Consider the following 16,167-nt stretch of genomic DNA (forward strand, 5'->3'; position numbering starts at 1 on the left):
TTCAATGCCCCATTGTATCTTAAGAGCTTCTGGCAGGATTTGCTAGAATGCATACAGAGAAAGTGCAAACCAGTAGAAAAGCTCCTAACTTTAGGCTAATGGATTTTATTAGGTTTTTGATATACTACAGCATATATCTATGTAGCTGCGTACTGTTAAAATACTGAAATTATATTCTACCTCTAATTTCATTTTACCTGTAGCAGTTTGCCCCATACATGCAGGATGTTCTCTTGACTCTGTTTTCTTCGGAACCTCCTGGAACTGAATCACTTGTTTTTGAATGTAAAGTTTCAGGACTGAAGGAATCAGAGGTAGACTCGGGATGAGATCCTTGAGACTCACCACAGGATGACCTGCCTGGAACACTCGAATAACTTTCAGAATAACTCACTGCCTTGTCCTCTTTATTTGGTGTTCCTTTAGTTATGATTTTATGTTCAGAAACATTACCAAGCTCCTCTACTGGAATTTCATTTCTCTGTGTATTTGTCTTCATAGTATTTATATCTGTACTACTCAGAGTAACTGTAGAAAATGATTCTGGCATTTCCTATTAAAAAATAAAAAAATCTGAAATAAGTGAAATGTTTTTGAAAGAAATTTAAGCACAGAAGCATGAAACTACAATATCCATGTAATATGTAAAATTTGAAAACTTTCAAGATTCACATTTTAAAGTTACTTTAAAAAAATCACTATTTTCTGTCTCTGTTAGGTAGCATTTTGACATGAGCAGTGGGCCAGGGATTTAAGAAATACTTAGTGAAGAACAAATCAGTAAATCAACAGTCCTGCATCAGTGGCACCACAAGGTCTGACAAGATAGCCTTCCCGGACCCTGGCCTGATCTCAGCTCTCTAAACTACTCCTTTTATAAGAGGGGGAAGATAGATGTACTCAGGGGGTAAAAACCAGGGGTAAGGACATGTTTGCTCAAAAGGACCAAATTGCTGAAATATCTTAAACAAGATACACAAACAATGCTGACCAGAAAAAAAAAAATGGAACTTGTGACTGTCACAAGACCCTGAGTCCCTGGGAAAGCAAAATATGAGACAAATAACTGTCAATCCAATAGTAGGTGGATCTGGGAAGTGGAGACTTTTAAAGCTGTTCATATTTCTAAGTTTTTTGTGTTTCTGAATTCTTCTCAGCAAAGACATAAGAACCAAGGATAGGATGAATCTCCTCCATAACATCTCTAGTTTAGCAACTTTAAAACAATTTGCAACTATTAGAAAATAAATTTAAAGTTGCACTAAACCTTTATAATTATGTCAGACGTTCAATGAAAAATAATCAGAAAAATACAAATGAAACATAAAGATATTTAATTTAATTTGAATATAATCTCTCAAAAACAGCTCTTAAATGTCTCTGTTCAAACATGTGTCATTCTGTTCCCATATACTGTCCTTATTATCTTATAAAATTACTGAAATACTTTATTTCTACCCTCTAAATATAATTATGGTTTTTCTGTAGCTGAATGGTAAAACTGTTCCTAGCTCACACAATCAAAAAAAAATTCTGCAAGAAGGTATGCAATGACAAATTCAGAAAAAAAGCATTTTCCATATAAAAGTTTAACCAATTTAAAGATGTTTTGAAACATATAAACATTTTCATTAGTACTGTAGAAGCTTTTAAATGTATACTTACCACTAGCACAAAGAATAATCCTAGTCTTATCTTGTTAAATGATCTCTTAATAACTTATCCTTCCTGTGAAGTAGAAGCATTGCTCAGATACATACAAGCCATCCTGGTAACCATTCATACGATGTGATGACTACATAACAGCTACACATAAATGCTCACCTCCATATATAAGTAAGGAACTCATATATATTACTGCCAGCTAGAAAAAGCTGGTTTGATATTACTTAGAATCCAATAGTTCAAATTTCTTAAGTTATTATTAATATGGCTTCTTCTGAAGTACGTACTTTAGTGTCTTAATATTTTTCTTTCTTTTTTAAGAAATATGGCATATTTCAAATAAATACAGTAAATTTCAAAATACTACTCAATACTATTCACCTTGCAAATGGAACTAACCTAGATCTTACTGTGGTTCTGTATAGTAATAGATAACCCACGGGGAAAGCAATCATTTGTCTAGCTCTTGTAGCTTAGCCTTGGCTGGTAGCATTCATGTCACATCTCTAACAACATACATTGCTTTTAAGCTGCTCCATCCCAGTCTCATACCGCTACTACAGGACCATCTGGAAGGTACCAGCAACTGAAACTCTAGGATGGGAATGGGGCAATCCTGACCTACCTCCCCACACTTGGTCAGCTCTTTCCAATTTTCTTTTTCCCCCTTCAGCAATGGGATAGATCAGCAATTCCATTACCTAAGCAGATATCCAATAAAATGTCAGTCTCTTATTCCTGCTGGAATTTCTAAACTCCATAACTAATTATCTTACAGTGCCTTTTAGAAAGGAAGGAGGTAAATTCTCCCCACAAACACTGCACTATCCTAGACCTTAAAAGGTTCTGGCATCTTGGTTCTCTTTGTGTAAAGCCTGGGGATAGAATGGGACATTAAAGTAATAATGACATATTTAAAGATGTTCTTAACTAAACAACAGCAATATGTATAATACTCTTTAGCTTAAAAAAAAACTTCCCATGTATTTATATGTGTATTTACTTATGCAAATCAGATGTAAAGCTTGAATGAATACATAAAACGAATACATAAAGTAGGTCCAAGGATGAGGCAAATCAAAGTGTTTCATCCACATGCTTCCAAATCTGCTTTTAACAAAAAGCATATAGTATTTTGCTACATAAAAACTGAAAATCCAGAGGTAATCTTCCTGCCTTGCTCTTTCTCCCAACCCCATTAGGGAACAGGGGTGGAAGGGAAAGGGAGGGAGTATGGGAATAGCAAGGATAGTGGAAGGAGACGGTCATCATTATACAAAATTAATGTATGAAGATGTGAATTTGATGTCAACATACCTTATATACAAATAGAGATTTGATAAATTGTGGTATAAAGGTGTATTAAGAATTGCAATGCAAAAAAAATTATGAATGTAATGCACTCCTCTATTGTGATGCATGCAAGAAATAATTTAAAAAACCTGAAAATCCAAAGAAAATGAAATACAAGAAATGAAATCTATAGCATCATAGTTCAACACTCTCTAATTTCATTAAATATAAAGAAGAATTTGTTTTATTTAAAAAACCTAAGGCTTCACAAGGAGTATGTTTAATTGACATGCCAATTTACTCTCTAAAAAAGAAAGGAATAGCAATACTATGGATCAGGAGTTCTCAAATATATTTTAAGAGGTACAAAAGTTAGAATTCATAATGCTCTTTATGGAACTCCATGAAATATTGATATACAGTAGATCCTTGGCATTCAAGAATTTAACATTGTTTCAATTATTTATAAATGATCCCAAAATCCATTACCTGAAGTATTCTGTAAGTTTGATGAGATATAAATCTGTACTATGCCAATTAAAAGGTCATGAGCTAAAGCAACTGGTGAATGAGGGAACAGAAAAGATGGAAGGCTCTCTATATGAAGGGTAGGAGGAAAACAGAGAGCTCCATTTTTTTCTAAGCATTTCACATTGCTAATTTATTAAGAATTGATGCAAATGTGAAGGATTAAGTATAGAAAGCTGGAGATTCGTGGTAGAATGGCCAGAACCCCTACAATCTGAAAATACATGTTTAAAATTTCAGAGAACAAAGAGCATGAAGCTGGTAGAAGGCAATATTGGTGCTTGCAGGTGGCTGAATGTACTGTTAAAGCTATTAAAATAGTCTATTAAATTGCCCAAGAAGTCCTCTCCTGCCCCTCAACCATCTGAAGTTTAATATACTACAAAGAACAGGAAAAAAAAACTTCCTTCTAGAATGAATTCAATGAGATAATTTGTTGTTGTTTCCAAGCTTTCCTTGGCACGAATGTCTGTGCCAGTTAGTTGCCTTATAAGTCCTACATCGATTCCATTAGTATACACATGCTAATGTCTGAAAAAAACCAACTTCCTGGCCACAACCTCATTCCTAAGCTTCAAATTCATATATTCTAACACTAGCTCAACATTTTCGCCTCAATTATTCTATGCACTTCAACTCAAAATGCCAAAGCTGAAATCCTGTCTGTATTCTCTACCAGTTTCTGCCAACAGAACATATCCATTAATCTTAGCCAAAAATTTAAAAGTCCTTTATTCCTGTACTTTCCCAAAATCTAAGCAACAAGTTCTGCAGTTTTGCTTTCATAAATATTTTTCTAATCCAATGCCACTTCACTATCCTTTTAGTCACTGTCCTGCCTCTAATTCTCTTTATTTCCTGACTGTGTTAATGCCATAATCTCTTCCCTCTCTGAGACTTTCAACTTGTTCTCTTTTAAACTCTCCTCTAAAGAGCTAAAAGGGTTATTTCTGTGGATGAAAACATTTCAAGGTCCTCCCTCTGCAAAAGTTCCCACCTCACATTGCTGCCCTCCATTATATCAAACTTCTAAGAAAAGTACTTTCCCGCCTACTACAGGTTGAGTATCCCTTAACCAAAATGTTTAGGACCAGAAATGTTTTAGATTTCAATTTTTTGGATTTGGGAATATTTGAGTAGATTTTATTGGGTTGAGCATCCCTAATCTGAAAACCCCAAATCTGAAATACTTAAAAATCCATAACTTTTTGAGCTCTTTATAGTGCAAAAAAGTTTCAAATTTCAAGGTATTTCAGATTTTGGATTTTTAGGTTAGGGATTCTCAACTTATATTTAAATTTCTTTTGCTCTTCTACCAGCTATCCCATCTACCTGGGACCTGATGACTTATTCTGATGAAAAGAATGTGGTAGAAATGGCACAGTAACAGTTCTAGCTCTACATCTTAAAAGATCTGGCAGCTTCTTTGACCCTCTTAGTATCCAGCTGTCAATAAAGATGTTCAGTCTAGACTAATTAATGGTAAGTGGAAGGTGGGAGACCCAGCCAGTTCCTAGTTATCCATCACCCTTGATGAGGCACCATTGATGTTCCTGGAGCCATCTCAGATGCTCCAGCTTCAGCACAGCTCCTAGTTAAAATGCAGCCCAGCAGACATTAAAAATATGCCACAGAAAAATTGTTCAAATTGACCCAGCCAACTCATGGAATTATAATAATAAATCTTTGTTGTAGTGAGCCACTAAGTGTTGGGGTTGCTTATTTCACAGCAAAAAAAAAAAAAAAAAAAAAAAACAGCAGATACACCTTACAATTGGATCAGGCTTCCTAGTATTACTTCTGACAAAGTTCATGATTTATGTAAAATTATGTTTTAAAAAAACACCATTGTTTTCATCTGTTTTGTGCTGTTGTAACAGAATACTGCAGTAATTTATAAAGAAATAAATTTATTCTCTCCCAGTTCTAGGGTCTGGGAAGCCCAAGATGAAGTCTCCTTATAGGGTAGAAGATAGAAGGGCAAAAGAGAACAAATGTTGTCTTCTGAGGTGACGGAAAAGCAAAACAACTAAAACAAAAAAAATTTTTTTAAAATGCTATAACAAGGGTTTTTAAGAGTGTTAGTTGTAGTTGGACACAATAACTTTATTTTATTTTTATGTGGTGCTGAGGATTGAACCCAACGCCCCACCTGTGCTAGGCGAGCAATATACCACTGAGCCATAAACCCAGCCCCTGTTACAGCATTTTTAATCCATTCATGAGGGCAAGGACCTCATGAGCAAACCCACCCCCAAAACTGTTGCACTGTGGATTAAGTTTCAACATAAATTTTTGGAGGGGACAAAAACATTCAAACCATAGTAACCTTTCTTTTCATTAATCAATTCAAGAACTCTAATTTTCACTTCTAAAATAGACAATTATATAACTGTTAAGAGTTTTAGAAAGACAAAAGAACTGATGAAAAATGTGAACTACTTCAGAGCAAAGTGAAAAATATGAACTAATTCATGAAGCAAAGTGATTACAGTCACAAAGCCTTTCACACAATCTAATCTATATAGGAGAAAAATCCATTGTATCCCAAATGAAAGGATCTATTTGAGAGTTGAGGTTTCTAGCAATGTGATCTTGGGACTCAGTTTCCTCTGTGATGCTGAATGGTGGTTTATCAGTAGCTTTCAACTTTGAGGGCACATTAAAATACTAACATACTAATAAACAGACCACACAGAACAAATGAGTAAGAATCTTAGGAACAAGGACTGGCAGGGGGGAGGTGATTTCTATCCCTTCTCTCTATTTTTCTTTAAGAGAATATAATTCATTTTTTCCCAAGTAAACAATCCCACTTCTGCTCTGAAGGCCTCACCAAAGCTGTTCTCTGAGTTCTTAATAATTGGCAACTGCCCTCCATCTGACTAGACAGGTGAGCCCAACCTATTGTTTTCTCTCATTTTCCACTTTCTCTCACCTATTCTGCAATATAGCCATTTCTACAGGACCAGCTGAAAGAAAGTGGGCAGAGATGCAGGTGGGCTCTGGAAAGGCCCTACTCAGGCCTTCAGTCTCAGTCATGTTCTCTGGCCCAGCTATACCAGAAAGCTCTGCATAAAGGAGAGGTAAATCTCCTGCAGAACCCTTAAGGGAGGAAGAACAATTAGCCAAGCAGAGCTCAGTTCTTTCTGGGACTTGTCTGTAATACTCCCTTGATGTCATCAAAATTTCAAAATACCTCGAATATCTTGGATTTGCTTAGTATTCTTTATCAATTTAAAAGATATAAAGTTTTTCTCATGGTTATCAAACTTTATGACTTGGAATAAGCACAGTAAAACATATATACCGTAGATGTTCTTTTGAATTAAATAATTTCTCTTCTGAAAAAAAAGGCAAAGGTAATTGATATGTTCAGAGGTCAAAGAGTAGAATGTGTGAAGGCTCAAAGTTTATCTAAGAAAAGTTTAATTTTAATAAGTTTTTATGTCAAATATATATGAGCCATAATATATTTTGCTTTCACTTATAAAACTTGACTCTATAAGTAAGCAAAGTTGAGTCCATAGGGACTGGATACATTTTTCCAGAAGGAAAAGAGGCTCCACTAAGAGGCATAAGAAAGTAAATAGTCAAATAATACATTTTTTTAAAAATCACCTTGGATGAAATGACAGACTCTTCTTGATCAGCATTTTTGCACTTTTTTCCTGCATCATCTTCTGCTGATATACTTTCTGAATTTCCTGATGAAATTACTCGCTTTCTTTGCTGGGTCATGTTTACTTGGGTTTTATCTTTGGAGATTCCTTCTTTTCCACATTCTTGGATTATATTATTATCTTACACACATACATAAAGACAAAGAAAATTATATTCCATATTTCGCATGTCAATATTCCAAACAAAAAAAGAGAATAAGAGCAAATAAAATTAAAGTTCCATTTACAGTAAAGCCAATTTAAAAAAAAACTTATTTGCAAATCACAAGGCCAAGGTGCCAGTGGGAGCTCTGTGCCTTAACTGTTTCACCTTACCTCTATCTTTGAACTTTGTTTTCATCTGCAAAGTGGCAATTCTAATAAATCAGAGTTTTCAGAAGAAGTAAATGTGTTGATATGTAAACTATCTACTAAAGCACCTGACACATGTTAGTTATATATATTTTTCATTGCAGAACTGAATTTCTCTAAAAGAAAACCTGCATAGAGCAACTCAATGAACCTTACATATGCTTACTAAATATTTAACATCCACAGTGAAAAATACAATTTATCCTAAACAGAGATAAGAACCCAAAATAACCCAAAAGGAGAATGACCTCTACAGACTTTGTCAAGGAAGACATTAAGACTCAATAACAATGGACATCTTATCCTATGTAATTTCAATATAGTTGGTAAACCTAAGTGAGTATATTTTATTTAAATGTCATAAATGATCTAATACAAAATCAAAAAGACCTACTTGTTTTTAAGAGAAAAATATTCATGGCCGGCCAGGCACGATGGTGCACACCTGTAATCCCAGAGATTTGGGAGGCTGAGACAGAAGGATCATGAGTTCAAAGCCAGCCTCAGCAAAAGTGAGGACTAAGCAACTCAGTGAGACCCTGTCTCTAAATAAAACACAAAATAGGGCTGGGGATGTATCTTACTGGTTGATTTGCCCCTGGGCTGGGGATGTGGCTCAAGCAGTAGCACCCTTGCCTGGCATGCTTGCAGCCCGGGTTCGATCCTCAGCACCACATACAAACAAAGATGTTGTGTCCGCCGAAAACTAAAAAATAAATACTAAAAAAAAAATTCTCTCTGTCTCTCTCTCTCTTTCTCTTAAAAAAAAAAAAAGAAAGATGATTTGCCCCTGAGTTTAATCCCCAATACGGCCCTCCAAAAAATTTCACGGGTAATTGTCTCCTTTATAATAGAATGATACCTTCAAAAGGGAAAAGATTTTATGCGCCTTGTTAATTATTTATTTCTTCCTTGAGTCTCCAGTACCTACAAATGGCCTAGTACAAAGCTGGTGCTCAATAAATATTTTTGACTAAGTGAATTGTGAATATGAACAGAAGATCCAGAATATAGGTATTCTGATATATTTGATCTTTAATCATTATTCTATATTCTGGAAAAAGCTAGAAAATGCAGTTTAACTTTTGTAGGCCATACAGTGTATGTCACAACTACTTCACTCTACCTTTGAAACAAAAGAACAGCCACATACAAGACATATGTGGATGATCATGGTTGTGTTCCAATAAAACTTTATTTGTAAAAAAAAATGGCCTATAGTTTGCTTAGCATTATTCTGAAGGATATTGAAGTGGCCTGAAATAATATTCCTTAAATTCAGGGAAAAAAGGGCAATGGAATGCTGTTTATATTATCAAATAGGAATATAAATTGAATCATTATAAAGATAATGTACAGTAGTCCCCCTTTAACCATATTTTCACTCTCCTGTTTCACTTTCCTATGTCACCCATGAAAACTTCCAGAAATAAACAATTCATAAATTTTAAATTGCATGCCATTCTGAGTAGCATAATGAAATCTTGTACCTTCCAGCACTCTCCCACCTGAACATAAATCATTCTTTTGTCCAGCAACATCCACACTGTATATTGTTAGTCACTTAATAGCTGTCCTGGTTATCAGACCAATTGTTGTGGTATCTCATTCAATTAACCCTTATTTTGCTTAATAATGGCCCTAAAGCACAAGAGTAATAATATTGGCAACTCAGATATGCCAAAGATAAGCCATAAAAACGTGTTCTTTAAGTGAAAAGGTTAAAGTACAAAACATTTTTTTTTCTTTTAAGTACTATGGATTGAACCCATAGGCATTCTAATTACTGAGGACACTCCTATCTCTTTTTTAAATTTTTACTTTGAGACAAGGTCTCACAAAATTTCTAAGGCTGGCTTTAAACATGCAATCTTTCTATTTCAGACTCCTAAGTTGTGGGTATTATATATGGATCAACTTGCCTGATGATAAAAGATATTTTCAGAGGAAGAAAAAAGAGACCATATTCACATAACTATTATATTATTATAGTATATTACCAAAATTGTTCTATTTTAATATTACTTATTATTGCTAATCTCTTACCATGCCTAACTTTGAAATTAAACTTTATCATAGATATGGATGGATAGGAAGAAATACAGCATATAGATTTTGGTACCATCAATGGTTATAGGTATCCACTGGGGGTCTCAGAATAAATCTCCTGCAGATAAGGGGGAAACTACTATATTTATTAAATAAAACATATGCATAAACTAGTCAATACTAAACTTTGCCTAAATTACTTAAATATTCATCATGAATCTATATTAGGAAGCATTTCCTAGCATTTTAGGAAACTATGAGGAATGAGATTTAATAGAACTATACAGCTTGGTGCAACATATGCAACAGCAGTTATGAATTCATAAAACCAAATAAACTAATAATAGTATAGCAGTTTTGCTTACTATACTGAGAACTATGAAATGTAAATTAAGACACACCTTCTACCAAAATGATAGTGGACCACATTCCACATGTTACGCATGTACATAAAATTCTAAAATTAAATATACCTATTTAAAATAGCCAATTATTTAAAATTCTAAATTCTCTACTATAAATATTTCTTTAAGAACAAAAGCTAATTTCTTTTTATATGGGAAGGAATTATTTTAATATTGTTAAAATGTTCTTCAAAAAGAGTATATAAAACAAATAGCTTAATTGGGTTATAGCAATTGTGTAACAATTTGGTAAAGCAAATACTACTCTATGTCCAGGATAAGTCCATTTGAATAACAGAAATATAAAAGAAATTAACTATTAATGAAGTTATTTTTAACTGTTACTAATTATACTTATGAGCTATATGAGTGATAGCTCAACTAGATGCATATGTGCCATTAAAATACATCTCTTCTGAGCTGGGCACAGTGTGCACGCCTGTAATTTCCAGTGACTTAGGAGACTGAGGCAGGAAGATGGAAGTTTGAGGCTAGACTCAGCAACTTAGCAAGACTCTGAGCAACTTCACAAGACCCCATCTCAAAAAAAAAAAAAAAAAAAAAAAAGGGGTTGGGGTTGTGGCTCAGTGATTAAGTGACTCTAGTTCAATCACCAGTACCAAAAAAACTTCCATCCACTCTTACCCTCCAGAGAAACCAGTTATAACAACCTGTTAGTAATTAGTAGTCTTCTCAACTTTTTTTCTAAGTTTAAGCAAATATATTTAAAAATACAAATATATAAACACATATAGTGAAAGGGTAAAGTTTCTAAGCTGCAAATCCTGAGTTAAAATGTAAAGGACCAGGCATTGTAAACCTGCTTCTAAACTGCAAAGCATGGGTTAAATTCCTGAGGCAGTTAAGACAAGGCCCTACTGGCCATTTAGTTGATTTATGGCCTGGGATCCTGTGTAACTCCTCACGTAAGCATTCAAGACCCTGTGCTGCTTGTCACGTAGACATACAGGGCCCGAACCAATCAGTTTAAATGTAACCCCCTCCTTAGGAATGACCTATCACTCCAGCTCGCCCTGTTCCCACCAACGAATGTACTAATCAAATCTAGGAATTGTTGTTTGATTTTCCCTCGGTGTAAGGCGATTTGTTAAAGGAGACTATGATGTATGCAAAGCCCCCGCCCTCCCCAAAAAGTGTATTTAAGCATTGTTCAACCCCTGCTCTGGGCTCTGGGCTGCTCCCCTTTCTTGAGTGGGCACGGAGCCCCAGCATGCTGGAATCTCAATAAATCCCCTTCTGCCAATTGCATGAGTGGTCACTTGGTGGTCTCTTCCTCCGACGTTTCACCGGTCCCTTACAATAGGACTAAAAGTATAAGTGCTGTTCTTTTTGTAATATAAATTCCTAGAACTACAACTTCTGGGTCAAAATGTGTGGTACATTTAAAAACTGAAAGAGACACTGGCAGATGATGCTAAAAGTCTATACTAATTTATACTTTTATTAACAATGTTCAATAATACCCATTCTGCCAGCAATAGATTTTGATGAGTTAATAAATAAGAAATTACAATTGTATGTTTCTATTTATACTTACCTAATAGTAGAGTCATATATTTATTAACAATTAGTATTTATTATTCTGTAATACATCACATACCATATGCAAAATTTCTATTGAGTATAATATTTTTAATTATAGACATTTTTTTTAATCTTCAATCTTTTCTAAGTATGACAGGTAATATCTCCCAGTATATTGTTTACCATTCCATTATATGCCTCTGAGTAAGTTTTTGCATGCAAATATTTTTAAAATATTTATCTAGGAAAATCTGTCAATTTTTCCTTTGTGGTTCTAGGTTCCCTATCATCTTCTGAAAGTCTTCAGAACTATTAGAAATATTTCCCATATTTACATCAAATACATTATCAATTTTAAGTTTTATGTTGACATTATTAATTCAATAGACTCTATCTCTGAATATGGTATAAGTAGGGATCTAATATTACTTTGTCCCAAATAGATATTTCCCCCAAGCATTTATTGATTAATGTATCCCTTCCTCACCAGTTTTAGCAGATAATTTTTATATTAAATGTATCTATTTTGATTTGTCTCTGAGTGTTTCATTCTTTCTAGTGGTCTAACTTCTATTCCTATGTCATAACTAACAATTACTAAAAGCAGGTATCCAGCCCAGATAGCAATATAGGGGAATTCCAAGGAAAAGGTATTCAAAGTGCCCCTACAAAAATACAAAAAACAAACCAAAAAAAAAAACCCTTAATTCATTTTATACAAAGCTGACATGACTCTAATGTTAAAATTTGCCATTTATAGCATGAAGAAAAATACTGATGTATTTATAAATATAGAGATGTCCTATACCAGATATTAGCAAATTTAATCTAACAGAGTATAAAAATAAGAAGCCATCATGACAAGGTTGAATTTACTCTGGAAACATAGACATGATATAATATTAAGAAATCTACCAACAACATTTGTCGCATTCCTAGTGACAAAAACACTCAGGGTCACTCCAGGAGAACTGGGCTGTGCAAAATAACCATACAAGAGACAGAAGAGACAGAGATACCTTTTTCTTTGGGGCTCCTGTGATGGCTCCTCTGACCTTAAGGGTCCACAGAAAGAAAGACAGCAAGCAAGTGTGTACTGAACCCTTTTACTGAGGAGAAGCCATTCAAATGAGACAAGAGGTCAGGTTTCAGGGGGTGAGTCTAGCTTTGAGATATCTGCTATCAGCAGGTTGACTGATATCTAGGAAGGCCACACTCAGAAGCAGAGCAAGAGAAGGAAATACACACAGGGCGTTTTCATGGAACATTCTAACCCAAACAGAGTAAAGGGGTAATATCACAAAGGAACAGGTGAGCATGGCTCTATCCATGGAGCGACACGCCTATGTGTGAAGACACGTCCTCAATCTCCGGGACCAGGGCAATGTCCAGGTCACTACGAGATGTAGTGACAGAGCCTCTCCAGCTCAGGGAAAGAGAATGCAAAATCATTCAGATTGGCTGCCCACAAACATTAATTATATTAACACATGAAAAATGAACCATTATTTCTATGCCAAAATTTTTTTTCAAAAAAATTGAAGTTATTCATGAAAAAAAGTAAAAATAAAACAACCTAAGAATAGCATGAGTGTTTATCAGAATCAATACCAACCAAGAGTTAAAGAACATATCAAAAACAAACAAACCAAATCAGGACATTCAGAAAGTAAACATAAGTGGTTATACAGTGACATGTTTAGAACATGGGCTTTACACTCAGAAAGAGCTAGGTCTCAGTTACAGCTCTGGCATTTATTACTTGATCTTGGATAAGTCATTAATCATCAGTTAACATTAGCTGTCCTGATCCTAAGTGTTCAAAAGATTTCAAAATATCAAGTTGGTTTTAGACAATCTAAGTAAATGTCAATGTCCATGTACTACAGGTACAAAAGACAGAAGTTGCGCACATATTAATGAGCCTAAAAGGTGTCCTGGAAGATGATTTTTTAAATATCTAGCAATGGTTTATTGATGCAGGTCATTAGTTACTTAGTTGAATAAAACAATTTTAAAAGCTATGCAATAGACATGTCTAATTATATTAATTTTTAATTATCAGAATTCAAGTACACAACTGTTTTATACTTCTTAATTTTTCCTCTTCTAAATTTGTATACTTTTTAACTCCATTAAAGGTATTAAGGAACCTAACTTTGCTCTTGTATGTATTTTTACCAAAATTTAAGTTTATATGAAGATAGGCCTGAATCCAAAAACTTTCAGATCTTATTTTGAAGCTTTAGCATTTTGGTGCACTGTGTGCCATGTAATATTCCAGCCCTGATCAATGTCAGATAACTGTCATTTGTATTTTCAAGGTGAAGTGCCCAAAAAGGCAATTCATATTTTATATGGTGTATCTGTCAAATGAAAGTTAATATAATAGCTGGTTATTTGAAGCAAAACATATTTTGAACTATTATAAGCAATCTAAAAGTGATAACATAAAAGCAATTATAGTACAAACAACTCTGAAATAAAAAGATTTGTACTCAGGAAGGTAGTTTGCGTTGATATAACTTTTAGTTAAGAAAACTTACTCTTTCTATTGGAGAGAAATTGTTCTACTGAGGGAAAGTACCCGCTCCTTCCCACTACCAACCCTCATTTTCCTTTCTACAAAGTGAGGATCATGTTTAATAAGTAATATTACTGATAAAAATATTTTCCACATGAAATGACTATGGAGGGGATAATAACCATTATATTAAAATAAAACTCTTTATCAGGAAACTCTTTGATTTAGTTTTGAGAATTCTTCAGATTAAACCACATCTCCTTCAACATACAATGTATAACCTACTCTTATGATCCTATTCTAATCCAACTAGCATTGAAGAAGGTATATTCTGTACATTGTACATTTGATCAAAAATTTTCAAAGAATTCCATGACTACTGAATATGAGAATCATTAAGGACAGTAATATTCCCTCTTTAAAAAGGTACTCATTTCTACTATAATTTATAAAAGATAATGTTCAAAATAAAATTGACAGAATATCTTAATTGAACTAATCAAATCAAATAAAACATTATAAATTCAGGACAAAAATATTAAAAGGAACAACTATATGAAGGCATTGGATAGTGAACAAAAAGATAGGCAGAGAAGAATCTAACTTTGAAAAATTAACTACAACTTTTGAGGCTTATGAATTTCTGTTTTCCTGAAGGTATTTCCCAATTCACAAGTAATGTAGAAAGCTTCAGTCTGGTTTGAGGTTAGTAGAAAAGACAGAAAGTGAGGAATAAAATCCCAGAAGAAAGGGAGCCCAGAGGGGGCATGGTGCATCTCCAAAATCCCAGCAGGCTGAGGCAGGAGGATTGCAAGTTCAAGGCCAGTCTCAGCAACCCAGCAAGACACTGCCTCGAAATAAATTAACAAGGACTGGATGTGACCCTGTTTCAAAATAAAATAACAAGGACAAGATGTAGCTCAGTACCATGGGTTCAATCCCTAGGGCAAAGGATGAGGGAAAGGAGTAGATGGAAGGAGAGAGAAAGAAGAGGAGGGAGGAGGAGGAGGAGGAGGAGGCAGCAGCAGTGGCGGCAACAGGAAGAACAAAATTCTACAAATAAAAATGACCCAAATCCTTTGCTGACCATTATACTATAATGTTCATGGAAGAAACCCCAGGAATCCAGGGAAAAAAGTCATAGTTGGAAACCAAAGGAACTAAGTAGAGAGACTATAGTTGCTGTCCACATCAGGGGAAACAAGAGACTAAGATCTGAATCCAGCCAAGTTAACTGCCTATTAGAACTACTTCCTTAGGAAAACATAATGAAATCAAGAGCCTTGATAATCTATCATTCATATCACCAATATCCAACAGAAAATCACTAGCTACAGAATATACAAAAAATATGATCCATATAATATTTAAAAAGCAGTTAATAGAAAATTAACCTGAGATGTTAGAGTCTGTAAACAAGTCAAGACAGCGGCTGGCATTTTGCAGAGGGAGTGGTTTGTGAAGTAACGCCAGCGAGCCATTGAGTGTGGAGATTCCTTATTGGTTGACTGCTGTATCTAGTTTATGTTAATTAAGATAAGCTGTGTAGAATGTATATATACCCCTCCAGTCCTACAATAAACAGCTCCCACTCCTGCTGTATCAATGTACACAAGTTCCTCGTCACCCCCCGGTTATTTTGCTGCAGCCGGACTGCGGCACTGAGATAACCAAAAAGTTGCACAAAGACACACACTTTAATGTAGTTATTAGAAATCTGGTCAAGACATTATAAAAGATGATTGTAAATCAGTACAAACACCTGGAAACAGTATGCATGTTCTTCAAAGACTAGGAATGGAACCATCATGTGACCTAGCTATACTACTGCTTGGTACTTATCCTAAAGTCAATATACTATAGTGATCCATACATACCCATATTTACAGCAGCACAATAGCTATCACCAGAAGAATAGATAAAGAATATATGCACAATAGAATTTTTTTTATACCAGGGATTAAATCTAGGGGCACTAAACCACTGAGATACTGGGGATGATCCACAGCCTTTTTAAAATTTTTTATTTAAAGACAGGATCTCTCTAAGTAACTTAGGGTCTCATGAAGCACAATAGAATTTTATTCAGCTATAAAGAAGAATGAAAGTATGTCATTTATGGGAA

General features: G+C 34.5%; 1 protein-coding gene across 2 annotated transcripts in view; it reads right to left on the reverse strand.

The window, feature by feature from the left end:
* The window catches only part of APLF (aprataxin and PNKP like factor), a 98,129-nt gene that overhangs the window by 49,551 nt on the left and 32,411 nt on the right, over window positions 1-16,167 (reverse strand). For both annotated transcript variants that reach the window (XM_081265233.1, XM_081265232.1), the window contains 2 exons: window positions 7,108-7,289; window positions 198-553 (listed from right to left, as the gene is read on the reverse strand). In XM_081265233.1, the coding sequence (XP_081121359.1) occupies window positions 198-553; window positions 7,108-7,289 (538 nt within the window). The remainder of the gene's footprint in view (window positions 1-197; window positions 554-7,107; window positions 7,290-16,167) is intronic.

This window comes from Spermophilus citellus, assembly GCF_964194105.1.
Source record: "Spermophilus citellus genome assembly, chromosome: 13".
Classification (NCBI taxonomy): Eukaryota; Metazoa; Chordata; class Mammalia; order Rodentia; family Sciuridae; genus Spermophilus; species Spermophilus citellus.